This window comes from Melospiza melodia, chromosome 1 (assembly GCF_035770615.1).
Source record: "Melospiza melodia melodia isolate bMelMel2 chromosome 1, bMelMel2.pri, whole genome shotgun sequence".
Classification (NCBI taxonomy): domain Eukaryota; kingdom Metazoa; phylum Chordata; class Aves; order Passeriformes; family Passerellidae; genus Melospiza; species Melospiza melodia.
In genome coordinates, this window is record NC_086194.1 from 31,755,166 (window position 1) to 31,769,312 (window position 14,147).

The following is a 14,147-nucleotide window of genomic DNA, read 5'->3' on the forward strand; positions in this document are numbered from 1 at the left end:
TTGGGTGGTTGTGATACAAGTGTGTAATATATAGATGCCTTCTTTGCTATGTTACTTCCTTTCTGTGAGAAAATCAAGTTTCAGGTTCAGGAATATGAATGATGCTTTTCCCAGGACATACATATTCACAGGGGGTTGCAGGTGTGATGGCTTTTGTTGAGCTTCTTGGTGTGATTGCTTTTGTTGTGCAGATTTATAAACAGTTACAGCATCAGATGAGAAAATGTGACTGTTTTTCCTCCCCCAGGGATTCATGTTTGGGAAGTCTGGGGAAACCCTAACAATGAGACTGCGCTCTTTGTCCTTCAGAGCATTACTTCGGCAGGTATGAATTAGGCAGTTAAGATATTGAGAGAGAAATGCGTGTGGAAAAGAACCTGTCTGTTTGTAGAAACATCTAAAAGGATCGGTAAATTGGTGATTGGAAGAAAAGAGAACCCGACCATAGCCTTTACAAATAAAAGATCTTCCTTTCCTTTCTGTATGTACAAATCCTTGTAGGCCCCTTGCAACTCAGGGTATTCTATGATTCTGTAGCTGATGGGATAGGTAATTTGTAAGAGAATAGTTAACCTATTCAGGACCAAGGAATGTCTAAATAAATGGGGGCTATAATAAAAGTTTCTAAATAAGCATGTTCAGGAAAACATCACAGCCAAGAACACTTTGATTATGAGCAATTAGATGTCCACAAAAGAATCGTATTTTTAAGCTTTTTCTTTTCATTTAATTGGAGAGAATATTCAGAGAGAATATTCAGTTAGACATCCTGTTTTGTACTTTCATGTAATTTTTTGAAACAAAAATCAATATCTTTTCTTGCAGGAGATTGGATGGTATGATGACCAGAAAAATGCTGTTGGTGTTCTGCTAACTCGTCTTGCAACAGATGCTTCCCAAGTTAAAGGCGTATGTTGATTCTTTTATGTGTATTTTTTAAACGTCTTTTTCCTTACAAATATTAAATTCAATTGGCAAGGAACTCCAAGATTATTTCAGAAAGCAAAGTAGGAAATCTACCCCACAGGCTGGTAGATGCCTTTACGCAGCATGCTACAGACACATGGGAAATGATTTCTCAGCTGGTAACTTACAACTATCAAAAATCCAGCTGATGTTCATGTACCTTTCATGTACCTCCCTGCAAGACTTTGGGCTAAATATATAACAACTGTCGAGCATTTCTCTGTGCAAAGTGAAATCTGCATCTATGCTTGGACCACATTCAGAGTTCTATTCTCTAAGAACATAACCTCAAGTGCAGCAATGTAAGAAGCTGAGGATGAATCTTTTTCAGCACTGTTAGTGTGGAGGGTCTCAGTGCTTGGCTGCTGTCAGAACCAAGCCACTCTCACCTACTGCTGGACATCGAACTGCCAACTCGCCCTATTCTCACAGTGGTCACAATTTTCTCTAACTTGGGTAGAGTGCGAAGTCCCAGATACATTTCATTTAACAACTATCATGTCCAGCTCTCTAGACTACTAATACCTCTTGAAGGCCTGAATGCTGGCAGGTGTGAGGAATCTCTAGGAATGGTTACAGAAGTTGGTGCATAATGCCCACACATGTGATCGCACCTGATTTCATTTTCCAGCCAAACCTGTGGCCTTGATTACAGCAATTTGAAGTTGTAACTTAAGCAACAAAAATTAAAAATCTAATTGCATATATTTGGGGGGTTTCTGGGGTTTTCTTAGGCAACTGGAAGCCGACTTGCACTGATGACTATGACTGCCTTTACCCTTGTGACTGCCATCATTATTGCGTTTGTATACAGCTGGCAGCTGACTTTGCTTATCCTGGCCTGCATTCCTTATATTGTTGTTGCAAATGCTGTGAATACCAGCTCTATGTCTGGTCATGCTGCAGAAGACCAAAAAGCTTTGGAAGAGGCTGGAAGAGTAAGTTCTTCAGTTTTAGCTACAGCGTTCTGTGTGAGATCACTTTTAAGGACAACACTGTAGTTATACTATAGCTGACTCAATTGTCCAAGATAAATTAAGGGTATTGAGAGAAATATTTACATATCTTCAAGAAAAGCAAAATGCAAATAATGCAAACCATCTGCAAATTAGAATATAAAAATGCATTTGAAAGCCTCCATAGTGGATTTCTGGACAGGGGCAGCTTGTGCAGAAGCAGCCCCAGCACTGGTGCCTAGGGTGAGCAATGTGGCTCTGCACTGCTCTGCTGCAGCCAGAAGTGTTGCAGCATTGATACCTTTCTATTCTGTCATAAAGGCAAGCCATTAATGTGCTCAAGAGTTTCAGAGTACTGCCTTCACTCACCTGATAGTGCTCTTCTAGGAGACAGAAGTAGCGCATGCAAAAGAGCAAGCTGTGTCCATATTCTTAGTGCTTGTCCCCATTTTATTAAATTTGGTTTAATTCATGAGGGCCACAACCCATGGTTAGGAAAGACACTGCTGATGAATACTTGCATTGCTTAGGACTTTCCTTCATCTTCATCACTACTCTTAAACAAGCACATTCTGATCTAAAATAATAAATGCTAGTGAAGAAATCAAGTGTTCAGAAGATATCTTGCAGATTGCAGTTGTAAGAGATTACCTCTTATTTGTTTAGATTTCAACAGAATCCGTTGAAAACATAAGAACTGTAGCTTCACTGACCAAGGAAGAAGCATTTTATGAAAGATATGTTGCTTGCTTGAATCATACATATAGGTGGGTTTTTTTTCTTTACAGTGCACTTTAATGTTTCAGATTTACTGTAAATACCTTTCTTGGAACCTAGCCAATACTCAAAAGACTGGGAAGAATATCAATAGTTGTTCATATAGCTTTGGAACTTGTATAATCTCTGTATTTTAATATACATTATTAAGTGTAGAGTGAAATAACATTTGCAGGATTTGTCTTTTATAATGCAAACACTTAAGAAGCTGCATTCTCTGCATATGTGTTATAGAATATTGTGTTTGCCTACAATATGCGATATGTGTTCACTCTATGTCAGTGCATTGCACTGATACTACTTAGGAACTGACAGTTCCACCACACCCTTTACAGCATAAACAAGTTTTATTCCCCCCACATGACTTCGGAACCTTGAAAAGAACTTCATACATTTCCCTTGTTTGATCCACTACATCCCACTGTCTTTTCTCTACTGAAATGCATTTGAATCAATTCAGTTGCCAGATGTTTCTAGCTCCATTTTATTTAAACAAAATAGCCCAAAATAAAAATTACTTCTAATGTAAAAGAAGGAATTGAAAGTGATGTATTCCACAATCTGTCCTTAACCAAGATAGTGTTAAAATTCAATGTCTGGTGAACTGCTAAGAGCCTGGATTTGGGCAGGATGCTTGCTTGGACTGTCACAGGTCTGATTTACAGCTCAAACTAGAAAGGAGATTTCCTCTGAGAGCATCCTAAACAATGAGGACAGAGAGTTCACCAGATTCTTATTTGGTGTGTGTTCAATTAGCTACACAAAATGAAACGCTTCCAGAGGGATAGATTGAGAAATCATGGCATAGTCTGAATTCTAGTGGGGATACCCAGCAATGTGTCCATGCTCTGCTCAGATGGGATGAGCTGGTGGAAGCCTGCAGGCAGCTCTCAGGCCAGGCTTAAGCCTAATTATTTTCTTAATAAAATGGGTCATATGAGGTAGTTACTAATTATTTCACTTTAACTAACTGCTCTAGTGACCTGTCCTGCTATAAAAGCAAAGGAAGGGGATTCAATTTAACATGACTGAGAATCAAGGTTTTCATTGCCTTCTGTCCTCAGGGAGGTTTTATGTCCTGAAGCCAGGGGCTCTTAGGGTCTGGCAAGGATTGTTTGTGAGTGAGTGTGCTGTGGGCTGATTTATTGTGGTTTTGAGGGTGAGCGGGATTGCTTGAAGATTTTATTCCAGAAGTCGAACCAGTGTCTGTTGTTTCTCTTTTACAAGTCATTTATGGAAAGTTTCTTCTTTTATCAGAAAATCTCTGAGAAAAGCTCCTTTTTATGGATTTACCTATGGAATATCTCAAAGTTCAGAGTACTTTATTAATGCAGCAGTCTTCAGATTTGGAGCATGGCTCATTGTTAACTGTCTGACCAACTTTGAAAGTGTCTTTATGTGAGTATACTTTATAAAACAAACAAAAAAAAAAGATCAAAATTAGTACGCAGTGTAGTGATTTCAATGCACGCAAATTATTTTATCAAATTACAGAGGTAATGGAGCATGGGAATCCAGGAATTCAGTCTGGTTGGAAGTTTTCTTAGGGCATAAGGGCTGTTTTGGGGAAAGGTGCTCCTTTGGGCAGTGAAACAGCAAAAGTGAGCAGCAAGCTCAGCACATTTACTTTGGAGAAGCCTTTGCCCTTTGACGTCCCTTCCAGGCAGAGGGTGTTGAAAAGAAAAGTGATATGATACTGCTGTCCAGCTATAAAGTAGCTATGGGAGCAAGCTGACCTTCCTAGTACTGGATGACATCTTGGAGTGTGAGGAACTCCAGAAATATCATAACTTACAGATGCTAAAATGCTTTATTCTGAAGGTATGTTCTATGCAGTGGGAAGCTAATGCATTGTTCAACCTGGAATGAATCATGCTTTGTCCTTTGCTTTTTAGAGTCTACTCTGCTGTCATATTTGCAGCTATAAATGTTGGGCAGTCTTCTTCCATGGCACCAGACTATGGCAAAGCTCGAATGTCAGCTCAAAGAATCTTTCAGCTTTTGGACAGAAAACCTCTAATTGACAGTTACAGTGAACAAGGTGAAAAATTGGTAAGGATTGGTGTCATTTTGCATGGGAGCTTGGCAGGATATTGGAGATCTGTTTCTTTGGGGTTGTGGGTGTATTTTTTTGGAAGGAGTGTTCTTTTTTCACAGGAAAAAAACGTTGTAACAAACTAAATTAATAATTATTTTCAGCAATTGTATTCACAGGTGCCTATTTCTTAGGGTATCCCAAAAGGATGCTGAATTAGGCTGACATAATTTTGACCTGAAGGGAGCCTACAAGAAAGATGGAAAGGGACTTTTTACAAGAGCATGTAGTGATGGTACAAGGAGGAATGGCTTCAGACTGAAAGAGAGTAGACTCAGATAAGATACTCGAAAAAAGTAGAAAAGATTCCTGTGAGGATGGGATGAGTTGCCCAGAGGAGTTGCGCATATCTCATCCCTGGAGGTGTTCAAGGCCAGGTTGGATGGATCTCTGAGCAATCTGGTCCAGTGAAAGGTGTCCCTGCCCATGGCAGGGGGGTTGGAACTAGATGTTCTTTAAGGCCCCATCCAATCCAAACCATTCTATGGTTCTGTCAAAAGACAGACACTATATAGTGGCACTGACTTATTTAGGGACCGTATTATTTCTGGGTTTTGGACAAAAGTGTATGGCCTTTAAGATAGTTTTTTCTCTAAATGATTAAAAAAATACTTTTCATTCTACTGACTCACAGTGTAAATGGCTTCAGCAAAACACTGATAATGTCACTTCCAATAAAAGTTTTGTTGTCTTTGTAAGAGTTTATAGGAGAAATAAAATACTAATGCATTTTTCTAATTATTATGTAAATAAGAGAGATTAGTTCCTTTACAGACAGGCACTTTGCCAAAAGCCATCCTATTCCATCTGTGGAAACTTTTACAATTAAAAATGTGCTCTTGTGAAGTCAAAACAAGCTTAATGAATAATTTAGTTTGCTCTAAAGTTGGGGGAGGAAAGACAACAAGCAAAAACCAATAAAAAGTGAAAATCAGAAAATACTCAAAAATCCCCAATGAGCCTTGTCATTAAGCAGCCTGACCTCAGCATTTGTCAAACTTCTGCATGTAATGCTTTCAATTTACATGTTCTGGAAGGATTACAATGGCACATCCAGGTTCATTTAAATTTAAAATTAACTTCCCGTGTAGGTTTAGACAGTAGCTCCTACTCAGGAAGACATAATCCAGTTTTCTATAACTTCAAGCTTATATATAGGATTTTCAGCCTTTAAGGTTCTTAGCATGCTTGCATATTTTCTTGAACTAGGCTTCTCTGACATTGAAAGACTTGGCAGAAGGTCTCCAGTAAAATAAAACTTAAGTGAAAACATTTTTATTGTAGACTGAAGTTAACTGCCAGTGATGACTATGACTTAGCAAAGAAAATGTTTGAGTCCATCAAATTAGATTATTACCTGCTGTGAGAGCATCGTGTTAGTGGTGCTTGCTGCTGGCATGTACAGGGGGCTGGCTCACACCCCAAAGAACAGGACAGTCTTGGCATGTCCCCCTTTCTTCCACTTGTGCTTAAATATCAGCCTGCCTAGGATGTCCAATTAACCATCACTGCTTTTTTAAACACAGCTTGTCCTCTGTGCTCGTGAATAACTGACTGAAGAATTTGGCTCTGCTATCTTAATCTCTGATTTTGATCTTGTGTTATATTTGCTCAAATTGTGCTACCTGCAGGATAAGATCAGGAAAGCAAATGACACACATTTATATCACAAGGAGAAGTATCTCAATTAAATGTATTAGAAATGAAAAATCTGGATATTTTCTACTTTTCTTCAGAGGGTGGTTGGGCACTGGAACAGGCTCCCCAGGGAAGCTGTCACAGCACCAAGCCTGACAGAGTTCAAGAAGTGTTTAGACAATGCTCTCAGGCACATGGTGTGATTCTTGGGAATGGTGCTGTGCAGAGCCAGGAGCTGGACTCTGATCCTGGAGAGTCCTTTCCACCTCAGCTTATTCTGTGCTTCTGTGATACTCTTTTCAATGATTAAGTGAAAAATAAACACAAGAGATGCAGAAAACTTCTCCAGAAGGATGTAGTGACTTACAGATCATCCTATAACTAGTGATACTATGCTCAGTCCAATATGTCATTTAAAAGAATTTCAAAAGCACTTTTGAAAACAACTTCCCAAATTTTCTTGTCACTCACTATAATAACCAAGTCTTAACAAGTGTTGTTTTAGTTAAGGCTAATAAATATTAATATGAGCATGTGAACTCTCTACTCCTTTTCAGAGCCATTTTGAAGGCAACATTGAATTCAGAAACGTCCATTTTGTATATCCAACACGGCCAGAAGTTCGGGTTTTGCAAGGACTTAATGTGAAAGTTAAGAAAGGACAGACTCTGGCATTAGTAGGAAGCAGCGGCTGTGGCAAAAGCACATCCATTCAGCTCTTGGAGAGATTTTATGACCCTGTGGAAGGACAAGTGGTAAGAATAGGTTTGTGTGGCTATTAATAGTAATTAGATCTACAGAACTCTTTATCTGCCAAGGTTTCAGAGGCTTTTGACAAGCCTGGCAGTCCCTCTGTTGGGATGTCTTTTTTTAGAGGTGTGAGTTAGAGGCTGTGCCTCCAGTGCATCGATCCCCAAACCCCTGCCATGGCCTGCCCTGTGCATTTGCCCACATGTACAAGCAGTGGCATCCATGCTGGCACAGTGTGCATCCTCAGGTCACAGATCTTGCCTGGGAAAGGAACAACCAGGTCTGGCTGCATTTCCTCCCCAAGGCTCCTCACACCCTGGTCAGATGGGGCGTAACACTAATGTATCTTGCTTGACAGTGTGTAAGTTTTCTTGCTGATATGAACTAACACATTAGAGACAGATACATGCTTCAGATAACACAAATGTACTAGATGTCATTGTTTCACCAACAGGAAGTCCCAATGGGCTTTTTGATGCAACCCTTAATGGGTATAAAAGGTGGAAATAAACCTCCTTTGAAGGTTGCAAGATCAAAAGGCCTACAGCTGAGAATATTTATTTTTGTGCTCAGCTTCTTAAGGGGCAAGGGGCAGCATTTCCCATGAGCTTCCTGGTGCTTCTTGTGGTCAGTGGGGCTGGAAGGACCACAAGAACCATCTCTTATCTGCAGGTTGTTTCTGCTTGCTAGCAAATGGAAGCAAAACACAAAATTAAAAACTAATGCAAGAAAATATTTTGTCCATTCTGCTGGTTCATTTTCATTTAGCATGCAAAATTTTACCTGATTACATCTGGTAAAATAGCACATAATGGGCTTTGTCTTAGAATTCACATTGTCTTAGAATTTCCTGTTTACATCAGATATGTGTGGATGAGCTCAGTAGCCAGCTTGGCCTCATGTTTCTCTTGCTTTTTCTAGCTAGCAGACGGATTTGATACCAAATCTCTGCATTTACAATGGCTGAGGTCCAGGCTGGGCCTGGTGTCACAGGAGCCCATTTTGTTTGACTGCAGCATTGCTGAAAATATCCAATATGGAGACAACAGTAGGGTGGTTAGTCAGGAGGAAATTGAAGAAGCAGCTAAAGCAGCAAATATTCATGCCTTCATTGAAAAACTGCCAGAGGTAAGAGACAGTGATCTTCCCTTCACAGTGAGATCATATACTTGGGATGATATAGAGATATCAAGGCAACGCTCACTTTTGTTTTCCCTAATATAATAGTCTTTGTTTTTAAATGTCAGTGTGTTTCAAGCTTAAAATCCTTGTAGTTTGTTAAAAAAAAAAGCCAATGTTTTCATAATTACAGTGGAATACAACCCACAATATTGGGGGAGTGAGGAGAGGGAAATGAGAGAATGTTCTATGCATAAGTGTTCATAATAATTTTTTTATATATTTTTCCTTTGACAGCAGAAACTCCTCAAGTTACTCTGATAAAAACATTTTATTTTTCTTTTAAAAATTCAGTAAAATAAAGTACTCCATTTCTAACTGAATGGATATGCACAGAGAGTCTTTCTTAATAAACAAAAAGGGGCAGTAAATCAGAAGTAAATAGCATGGCATTTGAGATTCATGCCTGACAAGAATTTGGTTCTAACAAGGAAAAATGCTTTGATATCTTGCTTTCACTGTAGTTCAGGGTACCTGAAACTGAGGCAATAATGCTGAAAAATATTTCATTTTCATTACTACTAATAGTGTTTGAGATTCTTTATTCACAGGCACTGCAACTTCAAATTCTTTGTGAGTATGTCAGTAAGAATTAAATTGTTAGTTAATCTTATGAACATACGCTCTTTGGATGCCTCACTTCTGGTACCATTCAAGACCTATTCCAGCCTTTGAGGGAGTAAATTTTCAGACTGGCTATAAGTATGTGTGGCTGTATATATAATTGCTTGTACTGGAGATGTTTATAAAGCCTTAGCTTTCTTAAAACCACTTGCACTATTCTTTCTTTCAAGATGAAAATGCTTAACTTTTATAGCTGTGAATAAATTTTATTTTTCTAATCTTCCTTCTCTAAAAGTATTCACTGGTGATCTTTTTTGTTTGTTTAACACCCAGAAATATAATACACGGGTGGGTGAGAAAGGGACACAACTTTCTGGAGGTCAAAAACAAAGAATAGCAATTGCCCGTGCTTTGGTTCGTAATCCTGCTGTTCTGCTTCTGGATGAAGCTACCTCTGCTCTTGACACTGAAAGTGAAAAGGTGAATAATGATTACTTTGTGAAATACTTATGCCTATGTACATGGCTAGTTGCTTTCTGTAGAATAAAATTAAAGAAAACATGCTACAAATGCTCAATTGTGAAACAAGTCAGGGATATCACAGTAGCTTTTCCACCTGAAAGGTTTGAATTGAACTATACTAGAAAGATGTTTATATTTACTGAATAAAAGTAGAAAAAACCTGACACTTGAAGTATAAAACTCCACATTGATCTGATATGTGTCAGTTGTCTTCCTATCAGATGTATTTGATGGTAAATACTGAATTTGTCTTCTGACCCAAGCTGGGAGCCCAAGAACCCACTTCTCCATGGTCTCACATTTGTTTGATCTGACTCACTGACCTCAGTGAGAAATCCTGTTGAGTAAAGGTCTCCTGTTTGCCCTGACCTGTATATCTGTGGGGCATGTATTCAGGTTATAAGAGAGTGAGAAATCAAAGGTAGTTCCTAGGACAAGGGAAGGCTTTTCAGGTGCTAACAGTTTTGCTGTGTTCTGTGTGGACAGATTGTCCAGAAAGCGCTGGATAACGCCCGGCAAGGTCGGACCTGCATCGTCATTGCTCATCGCCTGTCCACCGTGCAGACAGCCGACATCATCGTGGTGATCCAGAACGGCAGGGTGGTCGAGCAGGGCACCCACAGCCAGCTGCTGGCCAAGGAAGGACACTACTATGCCCTTGTAAATGCACAAGTCTCTAATTAGTACAACTTACTGAGTTGTTGGGTTTTTTTACTTTATTTTGGATTTTCTAATGGGAAGACATCAAAATCTCTACAGAGGATTACTGTGGCTGTGTTTATGCTGACTGAGCAGGAGCTGTGCTGCAGCCTGGTTGCTGTATCCAGTGTAGCCCTTGGTCCATACATCCATGGGGATGAGCAGTGCATGCCCAGTGCTGGGTCACAGAAGGGGCACAGAGGAGTCTTAGGGACTGAATGTGTTGAGCAGTTTGGTGTGTGACATGCTCTGCAGGGTGTCACACCTGGTGTAGTCTCACCCACTGCTCAGGTGGGTGCCCTGCTCTCCCTGTCCCCCCAAACCCTGGCCCACAGCAGCTGCCACAGGCCAAGGTGACAACAGAGTATGACAGCAGTTAAGCATCATGGATAAACAAAAAGCTGGTGCTTGTGGTTGCTCTTTGGGTTTCTTCATCAGCCAGATGAAGTCATAAAGTCTTCTTTAGTTAAAGATGATTATCACTGAAAACTGAGATTCCAAAAAAAATAATTGCATTAAAGAGAAAGATGTTGATGCATGGGTTTGGTTTTTTCCCCTACTTTCTGCCACATTTCTCATATTACTGTCCTTCACACATTTCTTGGATATTCAGTACTCTAATTCAGACAATAATTATATATATAATTATAATAGCTACAACCTTTCCATGTCAAAATAAACTGCATAAAAGATACCATTGTTTTCTTTAGTATTTTTCAAATGCTGACCTAACAGAATTTAGTCATTCTTTGTATCCATCAAGATAATTTCAAAAGTTTTGTGGGGAGCTAGGATGGCATCTATTGGAGTGGAATCCTGTCAGCCATGTAAACAGCTTTTCTTTAAAATAAAGATGAAAGGAAAAGTTGCTTTCAATATAAGTTCCTTTCTTTTTAATAGGCATAATACTTAGGGTGATGGTTTAGTAGTGGACCTGATAGTGTCAGGTTAACATTCGGACTTGATAATTTAAAGGGTCTTTGCCATTCTGAATGAGTTTATTATTCTATGAATAATTTCAAAAAATTTAAGTATTGGCAAAGCTTGTTTATACATGTGTTTTAATAATTTTTTAGTCCTCTGATATATTCCTCAGGGTGCTGCAAGACATCCTCCTTTAACTGTTGAAGAATATGTACTATATAGTCAGAGTGACTCAGCAGCTGGGGTTTTTTGGCTGGTTAAACCCAATTGCAGCATTTCAATTTTCCAAGGCTTTGCGCGTGGCTTTGGGTTAGGATTTATAGCCTGGAGCAACCTGCAATACTTTATAATTTCCAGATTGCAGCAGACAAACTTACAGTAATTACCAGCTCCCTTGCTCATTTCAATTATTTTCCGTTATCAGGATCTGCAAGGGGAATAAAACACACACAAAAAAATCTGATCTCAGATTTGCCAAAATAAATACAGTTGTTCTCCCTCACAGTTTTTCTCAGAGACTGTTTCAAGAGGAATTTTTACTTATTCAGGCATCCCTCTTGTGTGATCTCTCAATTTTCTTGTGATAGGCACATGCTATGGAACTGCTGCCTTTATTACATTTCCAATTATCTAATGTGGGCTCCAATTAATTCCCTTTTCCCTGTTTTGTTTCTGCACTGCAGTTAAAATTACAAGCACTAGATTTTGATTCACAGTTTTGAAAATAAAAATGGGAAATAACCATTACTTTTCTTAGCAGTGGGTAATTTTTGCTCAATTCCCTTTCCCATTACCAGTGTCAATTTTTTTGGAGCTTTCCAGTAGTGGACGTTGTAAATAGCTCCCCATTCTCACCAGTGTCTCACCAGTCATCAACCTCTGTAACAGGCAGCCTGATCCTCGGGGATCTGAGGATGCTGCATCGATGGCCAAAGGGCTAAGAAGGTGTAAGCTGCTTTGATAGATATTTTGTTCTGCCTCGGGGGCTCCATGAGCAGAGAGCACCCTTGGTGCCATGGAAGGAACCCTCTCCTTGGTGCAGGACCAGTGCAAACACCCAGGCCTTGGACACTGCTGTGCCTGCTCACTGGCACACAGATTGAGCTGGGTCACTTTACTGACTCCATGAGATATAAAGAGATAAATATGTTCAGCTTCTAGGCACTAATAGTAAACTCTGTGCTCTGATAGTTTCTTTCAGACCATACAAGTCACCTTCCTGGTTGGGTATGCCCATAGAGCTTGCAAACTCATTAAAAGCAGACCTAAATTAAGGGAGAAATGTATGTCAAAGCACCTATTTCAGGACCAGGGCCTATATATGATACAGAGATCAAAAGAATCAACGTTGACAGAGGATTTGTTGGCTCTACTAAGTAGACACACAATTTTTCCTTCAAAAAGCCTTCTAAATGCTTTCTCTGAAGTCTTCACACTCTTTTCTGGGAAGTTGTATCTTAATAATTCCCTAGAAGACTTAGATCAGTGCTGGCATTAAGCAAGTTTCTAAGCTAAGTACTTCTCTTCTAGTCATGAATGAAGCCTTTGGTGTTCCTTGACAAGCACAGGCCAATATGTTCCCTTCACCCCTATTCTTGTGATAGTTATTTCAGGGCTGAAGTCCCCAGTGACACCAGCAGTGACTCACCATATTATGGGCATGTTTGGAGAACACCTTGTGCAAGGTTAGGGGAGACTTTTAATTCTGACACCTGGAACATAAAGCAGCACAGAGCAAACGTTTCAGAAAAAAAAAAATGTCATTATGAACATGTCCTGGTTGTGGCCAGCATAGGGTTAGTTTTTGCAGCAGCAAGGAGGGGGCCTGGCCAGGACCCAAAGGTTATTCTTTACCACCTCACCATCATTGCTGGGTGTGGGGCAAACACAGTTTCTTCTGGGAAGAAGGAGTTCTTTCTGGTCAAGTAAGTGTGGTTTTGTTGTAGCAATACTCCAGCTCAGCCCCCATTTAGGGCTCATCTGCTGCCTGCAACCATGGGCACTCTGCCCAGGGAGAAACAAGCAGCTTACCTAAAGGAGACCAACAAGAAAGCTGTAGAGGGACTTTTTACAAGGACATGCAGTGGTAGGCCAAGGCTTTAAACTGAGAAAGTAGATTAAGAGCAGATATTAGGAAGAAATTCGTTACTGTGGGGGTGGTAAAGCACTGACATGGACTGCCCAGAGAAGAGTAGATGCCCCACCCCTGGAAGTGTTCAAGGCCAAGGTGGATGGGGCTGTGAACAAAGTGGTTTGTGGAAGGTGATCCTGCCCATGGTGGATGGTCTTCCATGTCCCTTCCAATCCAAACCAACCTGTGATTCCATGGAGAGCTGAAAAATTACCACAGTTCATCTGGAGCTGTGATTGTGTCTTGCTGAAGCAGGAAATACAGTGCCAGCTTTTCCAAGGTATTTCCAAACTCTTCTGTTCCTCAATGGATTTGGATAATATTAGAGGAATGTGGTCTGGCAATCACTAGAACTATATCCAAATTGCAAATAAACTGGACAAGACAATGGATAAAAGCCTGTGCTTTCACTCTTTCCTTGCTGCTGCATGTAAACAAACCAGACTTCTGTAAAACACATCTTCTCCGTGTCTGAGACATTAAAGGGTTTCTAAGATCATCAATGTAGTAAAGAGGAGAAACAGCTGGGCAACAAGGCCACAAACAGCATCTGTGTAGTTTCTTCTTACAAAATGTACTTGAAGCGTTTATTTGTTTTTAGTCCTGATCCTTAGGTACTTGTAAATGACTGGTAGTTTTAGATGCAGTGGTGGAAGAATCCAGTTGCCTTGTTATCATTTATCACCTTCCAGCTGCCCTATATATAAGCTTCACTACACATTGCCCATTGCCCTGACATTTTCCAGGGTAATGGCTCTCCCTGACTGTTCTCTTCCAGTTACCTGAGCTGCTTTTCCTCCTCAAGCACCCTGCCTAGCACACACAACAGATGCAGCACCATGTGCAAAACACAGACAGAGACTTAGAGGGGAAGTGACAAAAACAATAGCAAAGCTAAAGGATTGCTTTCTAAAAGTAACAAAAATTTCTCATCAGAAAACTGGTC

The 14,147-nt window shown here is 40.0% G+C and overlaps 1 protein-coding gene across 5 annotated transcripts in view; it reads left to right on the top strand.

The window, feature by feature from the left end:
- ABCB5 (ATP binding cassette subfamily B member 5) overlaps positions 1-11,027 on the top strand; it is a 46,769-nt gene extending 35,742 nt beyond the window's left edge. For 4 of the 5 annotated variants that reach the window (XM_063152860.1, XM_063152850.1, XM_063152845.1 and 1 more), the window contains 10 exons: positions 248-325; positions 826-909; positions 1,701-1,904; positions 2,589-2,689; positions 3,957-4,097; positions 4,595-4,751; positions 6,990-7,187; positions 8,104-8,310; positions 9,259-9,405; positions 9,934-11,027. In XM_063152860.1, coding sequence (XP_063008930.1) covers positions 248-325; positions 826-909; positions 1,701-1,904; positions 2,589-2,689; positions 3,957-4,097; positions 4,595-4,751; positions 6,990-7,187; positions 8,104-8,310; positions 9,259-9,405; positions 9,934-10,131 — 1,515 coding nt within the window. In that variant the 3' untranslated portion in view covers positions 10,132-11,027. Of the gene's footprint in view, positions 1-247; positions 326-825; positions 910-1,700; positions 1,905-2,588; positions 2,690-3,956; positions 4,098-4,414; positions 4,521-4,594; positions 4,752-6,989; positions 7,188-8,103; positions 8,311-9,258; positions 9,406-9,933 lie in introns of those variants that run through there. The other variant, XM_063152877.1, reaches the window with a different exon arrangement.
- Positions 11,028-14,147: the final 3,120 nt, after the last annotated feature.